Source organism: Oryctolagus cuniculus, chromosome 15 (assembly GCF_051225735.1).
Source record: "Oryctolagus cuniculus isolate XC-2025 breed Fujian yellow rabbit chromosome 15, ASM5122573v1, whole genome shotgun sequence".
NCBI lineage: Eukaryota > Metazoa > Chordata > Mammalia > Lagomorpha > Leporidae > Oryctolagus > Oryctolagus cuniculus.
The window spans coordinates 46400015-46422912 of NC_142881.1; the positions used below are offsets into that span (position 1 = coordinate 46400015).

A 22898-nucleotide genomic window follows, 5' to 3' on the forward strand; every position below is an offset into this window, starting at 1 on the left:
AAAAACTGCCAGCCCAGAATATTATATCCTGCAAAGCTATCATTTGTGAATGAAGGTGAAATAAAGACTTTTCATAGCAAACAGAAATTGAAAGAATTTGTCGCCACTCATCCAGCCCTGCAAAAGATGCTTAAAGATGTGTTACACACAGAAACACAGAAACACGGTCATCAATATGAAAGAAGGTAAAGGAAGGAAACCAAGGAAGGAAACCTCACAGCAAAAGATCACAGGGAATTCAAAGCATATATTAGAACTTATCTTTGGCAAATGGCAGGGCAAAGTTACCACTTATCATTAGTCACATTGAACGTGAATGGCCTGAACTGTCCAGTTAAAAGACATCGATTGGCTGATTGGGTTAAGGAACAAAACCCATCTATTTGCTGCTTACAAGAAACACATCTTTCCAACAAAGATCCATACAGACTGAAAGTGAAAGGCTGGAAAAAGATATACCATGCCAACAGAAATGAAAAAAGAGCGGGCGTAGCCATCTTAATATCGGACAACATAAACTTTACCACAAAAACTGTTAAGAGAGACAAAGAGGGACACTATATCATGATTAAGGGATCAATTCAACAGGAAGATATAACAATTATCAATGTATATGCATCTAACTACAGGGCACCAGTTTATCTAAAAGATTTATTAACGGACTTAAAGGGAGACTTAGACCCTAATACAATAGTACTGGGGGACTTCAATACTCCACTCTCAGAAATAGACAGATCAATAGGACAGAAGATCAACAAGGATACAGTAGATTTAAACGACACTATAGCCCAAATGGATCTAACAGATAAATACAGAACTTTCAATCCTACAGCTAAAGAGTTTACATTCTTCTCAGCAGTACATGGAACCTTCTCTAGGATTGACCACATACTAGGCCATAAAGCAAGTCTCAGCAAATTCAAAAGAATTAGAATCATACCATGCAGCTTCTCAGACCATAAAGGAATGAAGTCGGAAATTAGCAACTCAGGAATCCCTAGAGCATACGCAAACACATGGAGATTGAACAACATGCTCCTGAATGAACAATGGGTCATAGAAGAAATCAAAAGAGAAATCAAAAACTTTGTGGAAGTAAATGAGGATAACAGCACAACATACCAAAACTTATGGGACGCAGCAAAAGCAGTGTTAAGAGGAAAGTTTATATCAATAGGTGCCTACATCAAGAAATTGGAAAGGCACCAAATAGATGAGCTTTCAATTCACCTCAAGGATCTAGAAAACCTACAGCAAACCATACCCAAATCTAGTAGGAGAAGAGAAATAATTAAAATCAGAGAAGAAATCAACAGGATTGAATCCAGAAAAACATTACAAAAAATCAGCCAAACGGGGAGCTGGTTTTTTGAAAAAATAAACAAAATTGACACCCCATTGGCGCAAATAACTAAAAAAAGAAGAGAAAAGACCCAAATCAATAAAATCAGAGATGAAAAAGGAAATGTAACAACAGACACCACAGAAATAAAAAGAATCATCAGAAACTACTACAAGGACTTGTATGCCAGCAAACAGGGAAACCTATCAGAAATGGATAGATTCCTGGACACATGCAACCTGCCTAAATTGAACCAGGAAGACATCGAAAACCTAAACAGACCCATAACTGAGACAGAAATTGAAACAGTAATAAAGGCCCTCCCAACAAAGAAAAGCCCAGGACCAGATGGATTCACTGCTGAATTCTACCAGACATTTAAAGAAGAACTAACTCCAATTCTTCTCAAACTATTCAGAACAATCAATAGAGGGAATCCTCCCAAATTCTTTCTATGAAGCCAGCATCACCTTAATTCCTAAGCCGGAAAAAGATGCAGCACTGAAAGAGAATTACAGACCAATATCCCTGATGAACATAGATGCAAAAATCCTCAATAAAATTCTCGCCAATAGAATGCAACAACACATCAGAAAGATCATCCACCCAGACCAAGTGGGATTTATCCCTGGTATGCAGGGATGGTTTAATGTGCGCAAGACAATCAATGTGATACACCACATTAACAGACTGCAGAAGAAAAACCATATGATTATCTCAATAGATGCCAAGAAAGCATTCGATAAAATACAACACCCGTTCATGATGAAAACTCTAAGCAAACTGGGTTTGGAAGGAACATTCCTCAATACAATCAAAGCAATCTATGAAAAACCCACAGCCAACATCCTATTGAATGGGGAAAAGTTGGAAGCATTTCCACTGAGATCTGGTACCAGACAGGGATGCCCACTCTCACCACTGCTATTCAATATAGTTCTGGAGGTTCTAGCCAGAGCTATTAGGCAAGAAAAAGAAATTAAAGGGATACAAATTGGGAAGGAAGAACTCAAACTATCCCTCTTTGCAGATGACATGATTCTTTATTTAGGGGACCCAAAGAACTCTACTAAGAGACTATTGGAACTCATAGAAGAGTTTGGCAAAGTAGCAGGGTATAAAATCAATGCACAAAAATCAACAGCCTTTGTATACACAGACAATGCCATGGCTGAGGAAGAACTTCTAAGATCAATCCCATTCACAATAGCTACAAAAACAATCAAATACCTTGGAATAAACTTAACCAAAGACGTTAAAGATCTCTACGATGAAAATTACAAAACCTTAAAGAAAGAAATAGAAGAGGATACCAAGAAATGGAAAAATCTTCCATGCTCATGGATTGGAAGAATCAATATCATCAAAATGTCCATTTTCCCAAAAGCAATTTATAGATTCAATGCAATACCAATCAAGATACCGAAGACCTTCTTCTCAGATCTGGAAAAAATGGTGCTGAAATTCATATGGAGGCACAAGAGACCTCGAATAGCTAAAGCAATCTTGTACAACAAAAACAAAGCCGGAGGCATCACAATACCAGATTTCAGGACATACTACAGGGCAGTTGTAATCAAAATAGAATGGTACTGGTACAGAAACAGATGGATAGACCAATGGAACAGAATTGAAACACCAGAAATCAACCCAAACATCTACAGCCAACTTATATTTGATCAAGGATCTAAAACCAATTCCTGGAGCAAGGACAGTCTATTCAATAAATGGTGCTGGGAAAATTGGATTTCCACGTGCAGAAGCATGAAGCAAGACCCCTACCTTACACCTTACACAAAAATCCACTCAACATGGATTAAAGACCTAAATCTACGACCTGACACCATCAAGTTACTAGAGAACATTGGAGATACCCTTCAAGATATTGGCACAGGCAAAGAATTTCTGGAAAAGACCCGGGAGGCACAGGCAGTCAAAGCCAAAATCAACTATTGGGATTGCATCAAATTGAGAAGTTTCTGTACTGCAAAAGAAACAGTCAGGAGAGTGAAGAGACAACCGACAGAATGGGAAAAAAATATTTGCAAACTATGCAACAGATAAAGGGTTAATAACCAGAATCTACAAAGAGATCAAGAAACTCCACAAAAACAAAACCAACAACCCACTTAAGAGATGGGCCAAGGACCTCAATAGACATTTTTCAAAAGAGGAAATCCAAATGGCCACCAGGCACATGAAAAAATGTTCAAGGTCATTAGCAATCAGGGAAATGCAAACCACAATGAGGTTTCACCTCACCCCAGTTAGAATGGCTCACTTGCAGAAATCTACCAACAACAGATGCTGGCAAGGATGTGGGGAAAAAGGGACACTAACCCACTGTTGGTGGGAATGCAAACTGGTCAAGCCACTATGGAAGTCAGTCTGGAGATTCCTCAGAAACCTGAAGATAACCCTACTGTTCGACCCAGCCATCCCACTCCTTGGAATTTACCCAAAGGAATTTAAATTGGCAAACAAAAAAGCGGTCTGCACCCTAATGTTTATTTCAGCTCAATTCACAATAGCCAAGACCTGGAACCAACCTAAATGCCCATCAACGGTAGACTGGATAAAGAAATTATGGGATATGTACTCTTTAGAATACTATACCGCAGTAAGAAACAACGAAATCCAGTCATTTGCAACAAAATGGAGGAATCTGGAACACATCATGCTGAGTGAACTAAGCCAGTCCCAAAGGGACAAATACCATATGTTCTCCCTGATCAGTGACAACTGACTGAACACCAAAAAGGAAACCTGTTGAAGTGAAATGGACACTATGGGAAATGGTGACTTGATCAGCATAGCCCTGACTGTTAATGAACAACTTAATACATTATACCTCTTAGTAGTTTTTTTTATCTGTTCTACTTAATATGACTGGTTTAATTCTGTAATTATCACACAGTTATTCTTAAGTGTTGAAAATTAACTGAAATGTGATCCCTGTTAAACATAAGAGTGGGAATAAGAGAGGGAAGAGATGTATAATTTGGGACATACTCAAGCTGACTTGCCCCAAATGGTAGCGTTAGAAACATACCAGGGGATTCCAATTCAATCCCATCAAGGTGGCATGTACCAATGCCATCTCACTAGTCCAAGTGATCAATTTCAGTTCACAATTGATCATAATGAAAGGACTGAGAGTCAAAGGGAGCACATAAACATGTCTAGTACCTGCTAACACTAACCGATAGAATAAATAAATGGGAGAGTGATCCAACATGGGAAGTGAGATGCTCAGCGGACTCATAGAATGGCAGATGTCCTAGATAGCACTCTGGCCTCAGAATCAGCCCTAAAGGCATTCGGATCTGGGAGTATTTCAGGCATGGAAAGCCAAGACACTCTGGCAAAAGATCTCTGTGAGTGAGATCCCAGTGGAAAGAACAGGTCTTCAAAGAAGGAGGTACCTTTCTCTGAAGGGAGGAGAGAACCCCCACTTTGACTATGACCTTGTCTAAACAAGATAAGAGTCGGAGAACTCAGAGGGCTTCCATAGCCTTGGAAACTCATGACTGGAGCATAGGGAGACTACTGATGCCATAGACAGGAGTGTCAATTTGTAAAGTCAACAACAGGAGTCACTGTGCACTTACTCCTCATGTAGGATCTCTGTCCTTAATGTGCTGTGCATTGAGATTTAATGCTATAACGAGTACTCAAACAATATATTTCACTTTGTGTTTCTATGGGGGTGCAAACTGTTGAAATCTTTACTTAATGCATACTAAACTGATCTGTAAAAAAAAAAAAAAGAAATTATCAATTCCCAACTTGACCCTCACTGGAATTAAACATGACAATAGGTCTGATCTGATTTCATCATCATTTAAATAAAAAATCATCTATTATTTTTCACTTTATGTTCTGTGTGGGAGCAAACTGTTGAAATCCTCACTTAATATATACTAAACTGATCTTCTGTATATTAAGATAATTGAAAATGAATCTTGATGTGAATGGAAGGAGAGAGGGAGTGGGAAAGGGGAGGGTTGTGGGTGGGAGGGACAGTATGGGGGGGAAGCCATTGTAATCCATAAGTTGTACTTTGGAAATTTATATTCATTAAATAAAAGTTTTAGAAATAATTGTGCATAATTGTGAACCCTCAATTGGCTAAAATAACTTAGCATACTTCTGCTAAATTATTAGAATGTTTTATTTTTCAAAAATTCCTGAATAATTTACACTTATTTATTCTTGTTGTTTATAACTTCTGAGGATTGAAAGTTGTAAAAATATAAATGACCAACAGCCTTCTACATGTATTTAATAGTCAATTATTTATTATTAGAAAAACACCAGAACTCAAATTAACTCATTAATATTAAAAACTCCTTAATTAAATGCACCGACAGGCATTATTAGCATTTCTGTCTTGAGGGGGGGATATTTTATCCACTGTTTTTGTTCCCCCCAAAATGGCGGCAATAACTAGGTCCAGATCAGGATGAAACTGGGAACCAGGAATTCCATCCTGGGGGCCCCCATAGGTGGCAGGGAACACAGTACTTGGGCTGTCACTCCCTCCCTTCTTGGGCGCATTAGCAGGAGGCCAGAGAGAAAGCAGAGCAGCCAGGGCTTGAACCAGCATTCATGAGGGATGCTGGCATTGTAACCAGCATCTTAACTTGCTCTACCCCAATGCCAGTCCATACTTATTAACATATTGATTAACAATTATAAACATATTTTACTAATTTTTAGTGTACACACACATATACACATATGTAAACATGTGTATTTGTACGGTTATTCTCTCTGTAAACCAGGACATACCATCCTTATAAATTGGTGACTAGAATTTTAAATCATTAACACATTAACCAGCCACTGGGGATGTTTTCCAACTTGTTTTACTTTAAAAACCACACAACAGAAAGAGGATTAAAACACATGCACATACACACACACACAAATCAATGAAAATCATTTAAAAAGAATTACTTTTTTACTTTTTATCACCCTTTTTTAAATTTCCTAAATAATTCTTGTCCTTATAAAACCTTGTGTTTCAGTGGATCACAGTGAGGAAGTTGCTTTGCCACATAGGTGTCCCTCACACAGAAGCAAATAATCTACAAATATTTAGCACCATCTCCCCAGAAATATGCATTGCAAAATGGGCAAGAGCGCACTTTTTCTCTTTTTATGTATTGAAATGAATATATAAACATCCATAGCTTGCAGTAAAACTACAAAATTACTAAAACTTGAGAAGTAGTTTCTAGATAACAGCCTGAATTGACAAAATTGCTACATTTTTTCCTTAGTTTGATTGTGTTCTTCTGATTTGTTCAAAAAATAGCACTGACCAATCTTTCTTCTAGTGGCCTCTGCCCACCCCCCTATTATACAAAACGGTTCTTCAGCCAGATCTTAGGGGTTAACACTAACAATGATTGGGATGATTCAATTCAAGAAAGTGTCAATACTGAAAAGAAGTATGAAACAGATTATATTTAAGGAAGAGTGGAGAAAAAAATAATAATTTGCAAGTTCATCTACTGTGCTACATTGACTGGTCTCATTCATGAATAGGGTATCATTTTATCCTCTTAACTCTGGTTTATAGATAGAACAAAACTCATTCCTCAAGTGTCATCCACGGATCGTGCAAGATTCCAGAATGATCCTAAATCACAAAGGTCATGAGCAGATGATATAATTTTTTTTTAACTCAAGCCTCAAGCAGGCTTTGCCAATAAACTGATTGTACTGAGAGGAGTCCCCGGTGGTCTAATGATTTATTACCAAGTTTCCTGTTTCAGAGAGGACAGCTGCACTGACTGGTAGATTTCATTGAAATCTGCAATCTCAGCCCTTGTCTGCACTGCTGAGGAACGGTTTTCTTTTTTTTTTTTTTAACTTCTTACTAATGAATTCTTTGTTTAGTGGGGTGTTAAGTTTGTGATTATAAAATAAACTGAAAGCATGTCACTGTAAAAATTAAAAGAAAAACTAAGAATGGAAGGAAGGAGGGAGGGAGGGAGGATGGATAGGAGAGTGGGTAAGGTGAGAGTGTCACTATACTTCCGAATCTAAATATATATAATACATGAAATTTGTTCACCTATGTAAATAAAAAATTAAAACCTGCGATCTACTCTTCCTTATTTTTCCTTTTGTGAGAGAGCAGAACACAGGCACAGGCTGGGCATCAAGTGCTTATGTCCTAATTAGTGCTGCTGCTCCTCTAGATGACATGCTGAAAGAGAACTCAGTGTTTTAATCGCATTGAGTGCTAATCAGTTGCTTATAAATGCAGGTGAGATACACATCTTCATTGTGTTCGTTTCCTTTTCTCATTAATTACCCCTAATTTTCACTATGATTATTAACATAACATACCATTAATATGCTCAGGAGGTGGCAGGAAGATTATGTGTCATGCTGTGATTCATTAATGCCAGAGATAGAACTGCTGCATTTTTTATTTTTATAGGTAATTCATCACATAATCTACAAAGGTACTTTTTTTACTTCTCAGAACCATTGATGCATACTTCACTTTTAAAAATGGCGAATTTGGCCATGTCAATAACAAAGGACATAAGTGTTCTCTGTAAAGCTTCTAAAATTGCTGTTTTTTTTTCAATATATTTAAAAAAACGTTTTAACAGATTTATGCCTTTTCAATTATTATTTTACTTCATTTAAAACAATGTTTAGAATTTTCCAACTTAGATATTTTATTACTTACTGTAAGATAACCTCACTGGGTTCTATGAAATCCTGTTGTATAGAGTAACAAGAATTAGAAACAAAATCCTTCATTATACCTTGTTTTTGTTTGTTTATTATTCTTTTAAAAACAGTTCCCCAGTTAACTTGATACTGATGATATCTGAATTATTATGTTTGTCAAGTTACGCTCTTAGAATTTGTTTCTCAGAACCTCACATTTGAAAATATTGAGGATATTTGCCCCTTACATTGTATACGCTTTCTGAAAGGAAAAAATAAATAACATCATGGATAACTATTGAAAAAAGTAAACTATACAAAAATATGTTATGATACAGTTTGACAATACTAATACAACTGATTTAAAACACATAAAATGCTTCATAAATTTAAATATTAAATTGCTCTTATAAGAGAATCAACTATTTCATTTAAAATATAGAATAATTCAGAAAAGTAATACTTATTATTCCTCAGTCAGATAAAATTTAGTGAACATAAATCTAAGCTTTATCTTCAAAGACAGAATTCACTTAGCCTTGACATAATGGAGGGAACTCTTATGTTAACTTTCAGCTTCTTACAGTTATTTCTTATTCTCCATTAAGGTAAGAAATCATTAGCATTCCATGCTGATACTAAAGGTGGATTCTAAAATGATACACCCACTATTGGTTTCAAGGGCAATGATAAAATAACTGACAGTTCAATAGAATTGTGGTTTTAATAACTTGTGTGTGCTATGCATCCTGAATTTAGAACATTTTGATTTTGAGATTACTATTACTTACATGTAAAAAGAATACAGATACAATAGCTCGTAATGATTGCAAATGTTCATTCAGAAATTTTAGGGAGCCAGGAACCGCACTCAGTGCTATAAATGTGTTTTATTTGCTTATAGTCAAAGATATTCATTAAATTGTAGGCATCATTTTTCTGATACTTATAGAATATGTTCAAGGTTATACAGCCCATGCAAGATTAAATTATAAATCCCTATGTTTCTTCCTTATTATGCTTTTAGGAAAGAAGTATAGATTTAAATATTAAAACTTCCTTTCATGTTCCTTTTGTTCCATATTCATTAGCCTTATTTTAAATGCACTTGGGATTTAGCATTTTCCTAACAGTTGATTAAGTCAACAGCCACTTAAATGAAAAGTTCAATTAGTAATTCTGATTCAGATTTCATATTTTGATGGAGTAATTACTACTCATTTCCTGCCCACGGGTGTACTTTTTTAGGGGCGGGCAAAGGAGATACCTTTGAATTCAGTCCTGTCTCACATTCTAGCTCTGACACAGAATAGTAAGTCCATAAAGAGACTCTCCCTCAAAATAGGGTATTCCAGTACTAATTGGTCTTGCCCTTTTTAGATGTTATGTATGTCTGAGCACTGCTTATCACTTCCTGTGATGTTTGTTTTGTGCCTGATGCTGCAGGAATCTATACCTGCCTAAGATTCACACTGTTCCTTTAACTCTTGTTTCTGTCCCCTTTGCAATCCTTTTTAGTACTCAATATTATAAAAGATGCATGAGGCCTCAGTCTATGTTCATAAGTCTTGGATTTGGGAACCTGACTGCTTTCATAGTTTTCAGGTCCAAATATCACTCTACATGGATTCGGAAACCAAGACCCAGAGTAAACCTATGCACTTATTCAACCTGACTTTCCTCCCCTCCACCAACCTCCTTGCTCTTCCAGATCTATGAACAACCTTTGATCAGTGGCATCTACCAATCACTGACACCAACAATATTGTATTTAACCTTTCCTGCATTCATTCCTGCTAGAAATCATAATACTGTGTGGCACTGCCTCGTCAAGCATGAAAAGTAGAGATTTCCTTAATATTAGCTGAATAAAAGATTAACAATATTTAAAAGGAAATGGAGTAACCATGTAGACCAAGGACAAAAATATAAACCATTATCTCCTTTTTTCCATGGAGAATATAATTCATGAAGAATTATTCTCCCATGAAGAACACCTTAAAATTACCATAAAGTTGAATAATCTTCCTTTAATGCTTCTGAATTTTCAAATTTTATATCTAGTTTGATTTATGAGTTTTTTTTTTCCTGCAGTGTATTATGGTGCTTTAATGGGATCTGAACTTTCTCCCCACTATTCCTTTAAACTTATAAATATATGTAATAAGAAAAAAACTTAATATGTTATCCCTCTTAGTATTTTTTTTTTGTTTGTTCTACTTAATACTTTTGGTTGAATACTGAATCAATACACAATTATTCTTAAGTGCTGAAACTTAACTGAAAAGAGATCACTGTTAAATATAAGAGTGGGAATAAGAGAGGGAAGAGATGTGCAATTCAGGACATGCTCAAGCTGACTTACCTCAAACGGTACAGTTAGAAACATACCAGGGGATTCCATTTCAATCCCATCAAGGTGGCATGTACCAATGCCATCTCACTAGTCCCAGTGATCAATTTCTGTTCACAATTGATCAAAATGATAGGACTAAGAACCAAAGGGATCACGTAAACAAGAATAGTGTCTGCAAATACTAACTGATAGAGTAAAAAAGGGAGAGAATGATCCAACATGGGAAGTGAGATACACAGCAGACCCATAGAATGGCAGATGTCCTAAACAGCACTCTGGCCTCAGAATCAGCCCTTAAGGCATGCAGATACAGCTGAAATGCCCATGAGAGTATTTCAGGCATGGAAAGCCAAGACACTCTGGGGGGGGGGGGAACCTAAATGAAATATCTCCGTGAGTGAGATCCCAGTGGAAAGAATGGGTCATCAAAGAAAGAGGTACCTTTCTCTGAAGGGAGGAGAGAACTTCCACTTTGACCATGGCCTAGTCTAAATATGATCAGAGTCAGTGAACTCAGGGGCTTCCATAACCTTGGCAGCTCATGACAAAAGCCTAGGGTGATTACTGATGCCATAAACAAGAGTGTCAATTGGTAAAGTCAACAACAGGAGTCACTGTGCACTTACTCCTCATGTAGGATCTTTGTCCTTAGTGTGCTGTACATTGAGATTTAATGCTATAACTAGTACTCAAACAGTATTTTTCACTTGATGTTTCTGTGTGGGAGCAAACTGTTGAAATCTTTACTTAATGTATGCTAAACTGATCTTCTGTATATAAAGAGAATCGAAAATGAATCATGATGTGAATGGAAGGGGAGAGGGAGTGGGAAAGGGGAGGGTTGTGGGTAGGAGGAACGTTATTGGGGGGAAACCATTGTAATCCATAAGCTGTACTTTGGAAATTTATATTCATTAAATAAAAGTTAAAAAAAAGAAAACAAAACAAAACAAAACAAAAAGAAAACATAGTTTTTTTTGTTTTATTAAAAAAATACAAAAGATGTGGGTATTTGGCAAAGCCATTATGTTGCCAGCGCTTGGGAACCCACATCTGATATCAGAATGACTGAATTCAAATCATCATCTTCCTTCCATTCCACTTTCCTGCTAGTGGGTACCCTGGGAGACAGTAGGTATTGTCTCAAATAGCTGGGTCTCTGCCATCAATGTGGGAGATCCAGATTAAGATTCAAGCTTGCAATTTTGGCCTGACTCACCTCTCACTGCTGCAGTCATTTGGGGAGTCACAAGCAGGTGGACAATTTTCTCCCTCCCTTTCTCTCTCTCTCTTTTTTTTTTCTCTCTCTCCCTCCTCATCTTCCTTTCAAATAAATAAAAATCATAACCTCAGAAATGCTGAAGCAATTTGTCATCTACAACTTATTTTGTTGTCGGAAATAAGAGAATATACAGTAAAAGATTAGTAATATTTTTTTCCAACAAAAACTACATACAACCTCTCTTGAAGCTATTTATCATAGAAGAAGCAGTTTAGCTGCTCTGTATAAATTCAGGCTCTGGGAAGCAGAGAGCTTACTAGCAAGGAGGCATTGTTACCAACATTTTTCTGTAGCATGGCCTGAGCCTCAGCCTCCTGCACTAGCCAACCACCCCTCACCATTTTCATGCAGCAGAAAATCTTTATCTGGTGGCCTTTACCTATGTCTCATTGTCAAAATCTTTCCATGCATTGGAGAAAAGAGCCTGAACCCAGGCCCACCACGACATGATAGTAAGTGGTAGCTTTGGGATCCGCAAGGCGGGAAGGCCTATACTTCCGGGAATGGAGAGTCCCTACCTGCACTTCCCGGGAAGAAAATTCCTTGTCAAGGTCCCCGCAGGTGCCGAAAGGTCAACCAATGAGGATCAGACCTGCCTCGACCTTTAACCCCCATGCCCTGAATCTATAAAAGGAGCCTTCCCAATCTCTGACATGGGACTTCCCCAGTCCCCCTCTGTTGGGACAGGGAACCTCGCCCGGGAGCAGAATCCCAATAAAAGTCTGTGAATTAATTCTGCCTGGGAAGATTCGTTATGCGCCGGACACCTTGCAGTAAGTATCATTGCCTCTGCTCAATATTTCAAAGATGATACTTTCCCAAAATAGATCTGCAGAATCAATAGACCCTAATTAGTATCCTAGAATAAAATGTAACCTGGAGAAACTGATAAGCTGATTTTAACTTTATATGGTAATGAGCAAAGGCCAAGAAAAACACAATCCTGAAGCTAAAAATACTAACATGAAACTTAGACTACAGACACTATAAACTAAAGTAATTCAGATAATAGGTTATTGATGGAAAGGTGAAAAGATAGATCAATGAAAGAGAATAATATATGCAGAAACAAACCTTTATATAAAGGCTGTGATTTATAAAAAAAAAAAAAAAAAAAAAAGAGAGAGAGCTTTCCTTAGTGCAGAAAACATGTCCTTTTAAAAAATGGTTTTGGATCTATCCACATAAAAACAAAATTATCCCTACCTCACGCCAAACACAAAAAAGCAACTTCATATGTACTGTATATCCAACATATAGATAAAATAAAATTTTAAAATACAAACAAAATATCTTCATATTGTTGTGTTAATAAAAGGGATTAAACAGGATATGTTTATTTTAAAATGTAATTAAGAATTGGCAGTTTTAGAGTGAGTATACTCTCCTTATTGCTACTTTTTCAAAACTTTAATTTCCATTTTACATCGATTTCTTAAATATAACATCTTTAATAATCCAGATACACTTTTCAAAAATCTTTTTTTAGTTTCAGTATTTATCAAGTCAACAATTCCATTTCTCTACAAATTTACAAATTTTCATATTTTGCAACTCGTACAGGAAAAGAATAATTCTTACTGTGTTAATGTCTGGAAAAGATCATTATAACAGACAGATTTTCTTTTTTATTACTCTTGATCACATTTAACTTCTCCCTATATTTTATATTAAATAAGGCTGATGTTATAGTTAAAACAAATGTAACAAACTTGAAAACATTAATTTGAAAGTTACTTTGGAATTCCAATCTTATTTGTAGCCCTAGTGGGCAACACCACCATCTACTGAAGCTATCACAATTTGAAAAATAATTAATTATGTCATGAATTACCTCCTAATTTTTCAAAAAAAATGAATATGTCATCCAATTTTCAGCCAAGACTTTACTCTACACCTCTCTTTGGAAGTAACACAATGTAGAAATCAAAACAAACAAAAAAACTTGAACTAAGGTTGAGATAACTTCACATTCTGATGTTATTGGCTATAAGCATACAGATGCTGGGAAAGTTAATTAATCTTGCTGATCATCATTTTTTCTCAGCAATATAATAATGAATAATTACAGGAACTTCATCGGTAAGAATTTTATTTTATTTTATTTTTTTGTTTAGCTTTAAGTTACTTGCTTTACTTAATTGACTGTAAATAATTTATTTATTTAAATAATTGTGTAGTCTAAAATAAGGTAATAGCTTTGTATGTCTCAGGAAAAAAACAAATTATTTGCAGGATTATTATTAAATAAGTGATATTCATCCACTAAGATTTCCCTGAATTCCAGAGGAAACAAAATTTAACATTCAAAGCTTCATCTTTCTTACCTCACACAGAAAACTGCTACAGGTATTCGATACATTTTCATAATGTTTCCAATATTCTGTTTTACTGGATATGTAGTTGCTTTTTAAAGGGTTCTTTCCTGGAGAGCGCTTAGCAACGTGGTAGAACAGGCGTACTGGATCACCACTTTGAATTTTGGCTTCTCTACTTCTGATCCAGCTCCCTAACAATGTGCCTCAGAAAGCAGTGAAGGTGGCCACGTATTTGGGTCCCTTCCACCATGTGGGAGACCTTGATGGAGTTCCTGGCTCCTGGCCTCTGCCTCATCAAGGCAGGCTACTGAGACTATGTATCTATTTAAAATGCTTATATATTTTAAATAAATGTTCTTTCTGGTGGCAAGCATCAGGATGTAGAAGGTTAAACTACCACTGGGGATGCCCAGATCCACAATAGAGTGACTGGTTCAAGCCCCTGCTACTCCACTTCCAATCCAGCTTCCTCTTAATACACATGTGCGGAAGGAGATGATTGCCAACATGTGTGTCCCTAATATAACTGGCTCAGAACAGTCACTTTTCACCACCTTAGAGTAGGGGTTAACTCCCCTGAAACAAGGATAACAACAGATAATCTGAGTAAAATTAGACTTCTAAGTATGAGGAACAGCAAGAATTCACTTAAGAATGCTTGCCTCATTTTGATGATATAAGCACTAAAACCCAGACTCTTCACCTAATGTTACACGTTATAAATCAAATAATTTAAAACTTACCTTCATCTAAATCGCAATTATATTATTTTGCACTGAGTGTAGTAATAAGCATTAAGTGAAACTATGTTAGGTATTTTGTTCACTCTGACTTAATTATCACTTACATATTTATTTACTTTCTTTGGGGTCAACTTTACTAGAATGTTAACTCCTTAACGACAGGGGACAGTCCGTTTTGCCTACATCTGTATTTTGAAGACACAGTAGAAACAAAATATGCATCTTCTATAAAAATGAACTTCTAACAAGTTCTCATTCATTTTAGATAGGACAAACATCATGCTGAGTGAAATAAACCAGTACCAAAGGGACAAATATCCTATGTTCTCCCTGATTGGTGACAACTAACCAAGTACAAAAAAGGAAACCTGTTGAAGTGAAAGGGACACTATGAGAAACAGTGACTTGATCAGCTCTTGTCCTGACTGTTGATGTACAATGTAATACTTTAACCATTTTAGTATTTTTTGTTCTATTTAATACTATTGGTTGAACTCTGTAATTAACACACAGTTATTCTTAGGTGTTTAAAGTTAACTGAAAAGTGATCCCTGTTAAATATAAGAGTGGGAATAAGAGAGGGAGGAGAAGTACAATTTGGGACATACTCAATCGGACTTGCCCCAAATGATGGAGTTAGAAATGTGCCAGGGGATTTCAATACAATCCCATCAAGATTGCATGTACCAATGCCATCTCACTAGTCCAAGTGATCAATTTCAGTTCACAATTGATCACACTGATAGGACTAAGAGTCAAAGGGATCACACAAACAAGACTAGTGTCTGCTAATACTAACTGATAGAGTAAAAAAGGGAGAGAACGATCCAACATGAGAAGCGGGATACACAGCAGACTCATAGAATGGCAGATGTCCTAAACAGCACTCTGGCCTCAGAATCAGCCCTTAAGGCATTTGGATATGGCTGAAGAGCCCATGAGAGGATTTTAGGCATGGAAAGTCAAGACACTCTGGAAAAAAAAAAAAAAAAAAAAAGGACCTAAATGAAAATGAAAGATCTATTAGAGTGAGATGCCAATAGAAAGAATGCGCCATCAAAGAAGGAGGTACCTTTCTCTGAAGGGAGGAGAGAACTTCCACTTTGACTATCACCTTGTCTAATAAGATCAAAGTCAGCGAACTCAAGAGGCCTTGGCAACTCATGACTAGAGCCTAGGGAGGTTACTGACACTATAAACAAGAGTGTCAAATTGTTAAGTCAACAACAGGAGTCACTGTGCACTTACTCCTCATGTAGGATCTCTGTCCTTAATGTGTTGTTCAATGTGAATTAATGCTATAACTAGTACTGAAACAGTATTTTACACTTTATGTTCTCTGTGAGTGCAAACTGATGAAATATTTACTTAATATATACTAAATCAAGCTTCTGTATATAAAGATAATTGAAAATGAATCTTTATGTGAATGGAATAGGAGAGGGAGTGGGAGATGGGAGGGGTGTGTGTGGGAGGGAAGTTGTAGGGGGCAAAAGGCATTGTAATCCATAAACTGTACTTTGGAAATTTATATTTACTAAATAAAAGTTTTTTAAAAAAAAGATAGGACACTTGAGAGCAGATAGGCAACTTAGTTAATTTTACTATTACTGATTTGAGTGATTCATTTTAACAATGATGTTTTTTGTCTTACCTTTACTATAATATTTTAATTATGTCCTGAATGCACTACCCATATTTACAGTTACTATAATTTTCTTCATTCATATTTCAAAGTCTCATATTACTTCTTTTATCCTTTCCTATGCAACATGTCTTCCCTTGCTTATACAAAGCATTTTCTCTGAAATTTCAATTTTATCATTCTGCACTTCAAGGTGAACTAAAAAACAGACTTGCACACATGGTAGACAAAATTTAACATTACCCTAATTGTTGGGAGCAACTGGGAGCAACCTGGACTAGACTAAGTTACTGGAATTAAGACTTATTCTATGCATCTGCTCTCCCACAATATGGCGCTGAGAAGGGAGAAACAGCTTCTACACAGCTGCCTCCAGTTCAACCAATAAACTGTAGGACCTGCTCCTGATTGGAGGAGAGCAGCGTACTCGGCGTGTGGGTAGCAGAGTTGGGATTGGTGGAAGAGGACTATAAAGGAGGAGAGAGACAACATGCACCAGGAACATCTATCCGAATAACACCTGTGCAGCCCCCAAGAGAGCCGGCCGGTGGTGTGCCGCTCCCCCGTGGAAGTGGGGAATGTGGCAGGGGGAACCGCCCTTCCACGGAGGTGGAAGGGACGGTAGCCAACCCGGGAAGAACCAACAGCAAACCCGGGGAGGGCCGAGCAGACAAAAGAACAGCGCAGGGTCCTGTGTCATTCCTCCACGAAGAGGGGGAGCGACATAATGGTGCCGTGACTCGGATATGAAGCCTAGGCAGGGTTTGGTGTCGTTCCTCCATTAAGAGGGGGAGCGACACTAATTCCATAGAGTAGTTCATTTAAAAGCCTCTTTCAGAATTCTGGACTACTTCCAGATTTTTTTTTTAAATTATCTTTCTTCTGAACACCACAGCTTAGTTCTCTCTAATGCAATGCTATTTCCAATAACATTTTGGCTGCTCTAAATATGAAATGAAAAGGATTGATTTGCTCAACTTTTACTCATAATAATTCCAGAAAGGAGAGGATTCTAGGACTCAAGTAAAAAGCAGCGACCGAAAATGTTGATCACAAAAGATTCGATATTTCTCTCACTGATTCCGCCCCTCACCTCTTATTACTGCTCTACAAATACGCTCTGGACATTGAATCTTACAGGTTTTGACTCTCTTTGGTTTCTTGGCTTAGGCTATTCTTCCTCATCTAAGCTTCACATTGAGAAAATCAACCACACTTCAGTTCCAATCTCAAATTATCGGTCCTCTGGGAAAACTTTTATATTCTTCCACTAACTGAAATGTTTCCTTCCTAAAAATCCACAGGGAAGTTTGTGCTGTCATGATTAAACTGGCTATTATGGCACAACATTGCATTGCTAATCTCCCCCATCCATACACACAAAATCAGTAGTTCTGCAGAAATAACCAATCATTTATCTGCTTTTCTCATCCCAAGAAGTCCAGGTATTCTCAGTGGAATCTATCTTACCACCCAGTATTTTTCCCATAAGGCTTCAGACAACCCTACACCCTATTATGACCCAACTTCTCATATCACTTTTATCCCCACCAGCAAACTTCCCTAAGACCTCCTAAGATTCAAAGTCCAACATCAGCAAAATCACCTATTTCAGCTCCCCTCTTAATTTACATGAAATTGTGTGTTCCTTCCCTACACCCTTTATTTACAGAAGATACTCGCAGAGCTGTCATGAGTACTGGGTCACATATTTCAGAAAACTCTGAGCCTAGAGGAAGTTGGTAGCATTCTTGTATCTTTCAATCGCAGTTTGTACAGCATTATTCCGCATCCTTTGCCACTGATCCCAATTCTTCTAAAGTACATGCCAACGGATAATCCCACTGCTATGCTATGGATGTGGTTTGTCCCCTGACTTTTCGTGTGCTGGAAGCTTGTTCTCCAATTTAACTGTATTGAAAGTGTTGGATCTTTTTGGGAGGTTATTAGGTTACTATGGTATCTCCTTGGAAGGAGTTAAAGGCTTCTCAGATTATTAGTGTCTTCTCCTTGGAGGAGTTCAAGACTGCTGAGACTGGATTACTTTTTTTTTTTTTTTTTTTTTGACAGGCAGAGTGGACAGTGAGAGAGACAGAGAGAAAGGTCTTCCTTTGCCATTGGTTCACCCTCCAATGGCAGCTGGTGCACCGCGCTGATCCGATAGCAGGAGCCAGGTACTTATCTTGGTCTCCCATAGGGTGCAGGCCCCAAGCACTTGGGCCATCCTCCACTGCACTCCCTGGCCACAGCAGAGAGCTGGCCTGGAAGAGGGGCAACCAGGACAGAATCCGGCGCCCCGACCAAGACTAGAACCTGGTGTGCCGGCGCCGCGAGGTGGAGGATTAGCCTAGTGAGCTGTGGCGCCGGCCTGGATTATGTCTCATGAGAATGAGTTGCTATACAGCAATTGCAGCTTCTCAGCTTGCTTTCTTGTTTGTACTTTCACACACATGTGCCTACTACATCCTCCCAGTTATCCACCATTCACCACAGGTCACACAGAGGCAGCTGCAGAATGATGTTGGACCTGCAGCCTCCTAAACTGTAAGATAAACAAACCTCCTGTATAGCAATACAAAATAATATTTTGTTGTAATACTACAGAGCAGACTGAAAAAACTACCTACCAAATATCCTTACTGTAGTCATCATTGTATCTAATTAAATAATCCACTTTATTAATGGAATGTTGGTTTATTGGATTATTGCCTCCTTTTTTTCATCACAATATGAGAGGAATGTAAAAAGTTCATAGAAAAATAGAATATAAAGATAACTGTATTTTGGTGGAAACCAATATCGATTGTGTCAGTCACACGGTTCAAGGACTTTGTATTTTCCTAATCTTCCTGTTTCCTCATGGCAGCAACTTCTCACCACCTTTTGATGGATTCCCATTCTCCTCCTGATCTTTTACTATTAGAAATTTCAGTTTTTCCCATCTGAGAACTCTATTTTGACTTTCTTATCTGAAAAGTCACCACTGTGGTCCTCCCTGTACCAAGCCCTTTTTCCCCCTGGAAAAAAAATACTATATTACCAAAAAAGGCACTCTACGCCTTTCTATTTAATTGCTACTGATATTATTGATTCATTTGTTTATCCATAAAATTTGTTGCATTACTAGAGTGGGAATTTTGGGTTTTTGTCTGATTATTTTTCAAGTGCTCTGTATCAAACATCTAGCATAGTGCTTACCACACTACAAGCCCTCAAAATTATTTCCTGGCTAACTAACAATAATAGTTAATGAAACTAAAATACACAAAGCACTGTTAGCTTGTAAATCATAGATTGAATGTAGTCTGATTGACAAATGTGTAGACTACATTTGGGTGTAACTGGTAATTCAAATCAGGAGTTAGTACTTGTCTTTGTGAATGTTCTATTTTGCAAGCAAAACACACAGGCTTTATTTGTTTGCTTTACATTTCTTTTTCTTGCTCAGGATGGCTGGAACAATACAACATGTAAGAAGTTCTCTCAACAGGGTGCTCTTGGTAATAGGGAAAGAAAGGTAACTACTTGAAGCAACACAAAGCCAGTTTTTCTATGGATAATTTGGTGTTTGCATCTGCACAGCTAATAAAATGAGTAATAAATAATTTTATAAAATAACTCTGTAACTGATCATCTAAAGTGTTCTCACCTCTAACCTCTTCCTCTGGTAACATGAAACATTTAAAAACTTATTTGTAATAAAATGATTACAACTACTAGTAGTAAATCAATTACTTATACTCTATCATGTTTTAACATATCTGAGAATAACTAGAGTACAATTGGCTATGGTGGATTTTCATCTTACATTTACTTTTAAAAATTCTAATAGGCTAGGGAAGCTATTTCTGAAATGTAAAGATTTTTTAAACTTTTTAAACTACTAAATTTAGTAGTGATATTTTATATTCATTTAAACAGCACTATAAATTTTGAAAATTGAGGGAAAATCATAGCAAAATTTAAATATTTTTCTATTTCAAAAATGATTTTATATTTGTCATTATACACTCAATTTTGATGCTATTTGGACTTATCTTGAATTAAGCCTATCTGAAAACATACATTTTTACACATGAATTGTTCAGCTTTTCATTACTGCAACTAAAATACATGAGAGAAGCTACATAGCTACTTATGAAGTAAAAAGGCTTGTTTCAGTGCAGTTTGGGTGGTCACAGACCAAGATTTTTCAGTCCCACTACTGTGGCATACAAAGAGGAAGATCAATGGCGGAATACACACAAGAAGATCACGTGGCAGCCAGAGAGTAGAGAGAGACAGAGAGTGTCCTCTGCAGAGGTTCTTGCCCTCCAAACCGTCATGATGCATTTGTGGAACTGCACATAGCAATCTAATTTCACTGAATCTCTTCCCAAAGGCCCTGCCTTGCAACCCAATAATTACTGAATTAAAATTTTAGGGTTTGAGGCTGGCGCCGCAACTCACTAGGCTAATCCTCCGCCTAGCGGCGCCGGCACACCGGGTTCTAGTCCCGGTTGGGGTGCCGGATTCTGTCCCGGTTGCCCCTCTTCCAGGCCAGCTCTCTGCTGTGGCCAGGGAGTGCAGTGGAGGATGGCCCAGGTGCTTGGGCCCTGCACCCCATGGGAGACCAGGAAAAGCACCTGGCTCCTGGCTCCTGCCATCAGATCAGCGCGGTGCGCCGGCCGCAGCGCGCCGGCCTCGGCGGCCATTGGAGGGTGAACCAATGGCAAAGGAAGACCTTCCTCTCTGTCTCTCTCTCTCACTGTCCACTCTGCCTGTCAAAAAAAAAAAAAAAAAAAATTTAGGGTTTGAATACATGTATAAGGTGGGGAGTCAAATCATGCAAAAAATATACCAATACTTTATTCAGTATAAAACATATGTAATTTGTTCTCGTGTTTGTAGTAAAAATAATGCACAAGTTGCTTCATATTCGCCTCATATAATTAATTCATTTTTAGTCTATATAAATATACTCATATGTCTCCATTTGGGGCATTTTAAATAAAATACAAACTACATTACTATAATTTCTCTATAAAACTTGAGCTCTTTGCTTTTACTTTAATTCAGTATCTTAATACATTTTCTCATACCTTCACTCTAAGCACAGAAGCAAACATTCTTGCGTCTTCAGATACACCTCCAATGTAGAATTTCTTCTGAAACACTGGAGGATGATCATTTTCATCCTGAATCTCAATGTAGACTTTAGCTGTATTGCCTGGAACATAAAAATTTTTTTTCATTAGTTATTGTTCGTTGAAAAAATGTACCAGGCATACCTGCAGTGCCGGCACCCCGGGTTCTAGTCCCAGTCGGGGCGCTGGATTCTGTCCCAGTTGCTTCTCTTCCAGTCCAGCTCTCTGCTGTGGCCCAGGAAGGCAGTGGAGGATGACCCAAGTGCTTGTGCCCTGCACCTGCATGGGAGACCAGGAGGAAGCACCTGGCTCCTGGCTTCAGATCAGCGCAGCATGCCGGCTGCAAAGTGCTGGCCAGCCGGCCGTAGCGTCCACTTTGGGGGTGAACCAATGGAAGGAAGACCTTTCCCTCTGTCTCTCTCTCTCACTGTCTAACTCTACCTGTCAAAAAACAAATGTACCAGGCAACAAACATTAAGCTTAATGACTGAGATGCCCGTGAGTTGTATCAGTTTCTGAGTTGGAGTCCCACTGTCATTTCCAGCTTCTGGCTAATGTAGATCATGGGAGACAGGAGGTGAAGGTGAAGATGAAGATAATTGAGTTCCTGACACTCATCTAAAAGACCCTACTGATGTCTGTGCTCCTGGCTTTGGCCTGGCTCAGCACTGCAAGTTGTGGGCATTGTGAGTCATCTAGAAGGGAGCTCTTTCAGTCTGTCTGTATCCTGTCTCTCAAATCAAGTTTTTAAAAAACACTGGAATAATTACCATATTTGAAAATAACAAAGGAAATAACTTCATCAGAATGTCATTTCTAAATGGATATTTAATACCCCAAAACTCATAAAACACTGATAATGGTGCTTCTGGTGTAATAATGCTACTCAGTGCTATTTCTTTTTTTTTAAATTATAGTCTTGGTAATTGATTTTATTCATTTTAATAGGTACTAAAGAATTGTGTTCTGTTAATTTAAATGAAACAGCTCCAGTCTAAGTCATAAACATTTCATACACATTATTAATTACACAAAAAGGAAACAAATAGTTGGGTATTAACTCCTTATGAAATAATAGAAACTGACATAAACTAAAAAGCACTTTTCTCATCTTTATATCTAAAACAATAAATTGTTTTCTCTTAACAAACTGTAATATTTTTGTTTTGATACTAAATGTAAGCAATGACAGTATAACACTGCTTCTGCAAAGGAAAATGAGTTTTATCATGCATTAGGGTCATCAATATTACTGGTTAACATTTCTTGAAAAAATGCATTATACCTGGAGAAATATTAATCATATCACTCACAAATGCAGCATTTTAACTTTTAAATTACATTAAATATACAAAATACATTTCATCATCAAATGTTAAATATC

At 37.4% G+C, this 22898-nt stretch overlaps 1 protein-coding gene across 5 annotated transcripts in view; it reads right to left on the bottom strand.

Annotated features, from left to right (window-relative positions):
* The window catches only part of PCDH15 (protocadherin related 15), a 1661037-nt gene that overhangs the window by 86205 nt on the left and 1551934 nt on the right, over positions 1 to 22898 (bottom strand). For all 5 annotated transcript variants that reach the window (XM_089314076.1, XM_089314072.1, XM_089314075.1 and 2 more), the window contains one exon: positions 21470 to 21597. In XM_089314076.1, the coding sequence (XP_089170202.1) occupies positions 21470 to 21597 (128 nt within the window). The remainder of the gene's footprint in view (positions 1 to 21469; positions 21598 to 22898) is intronic.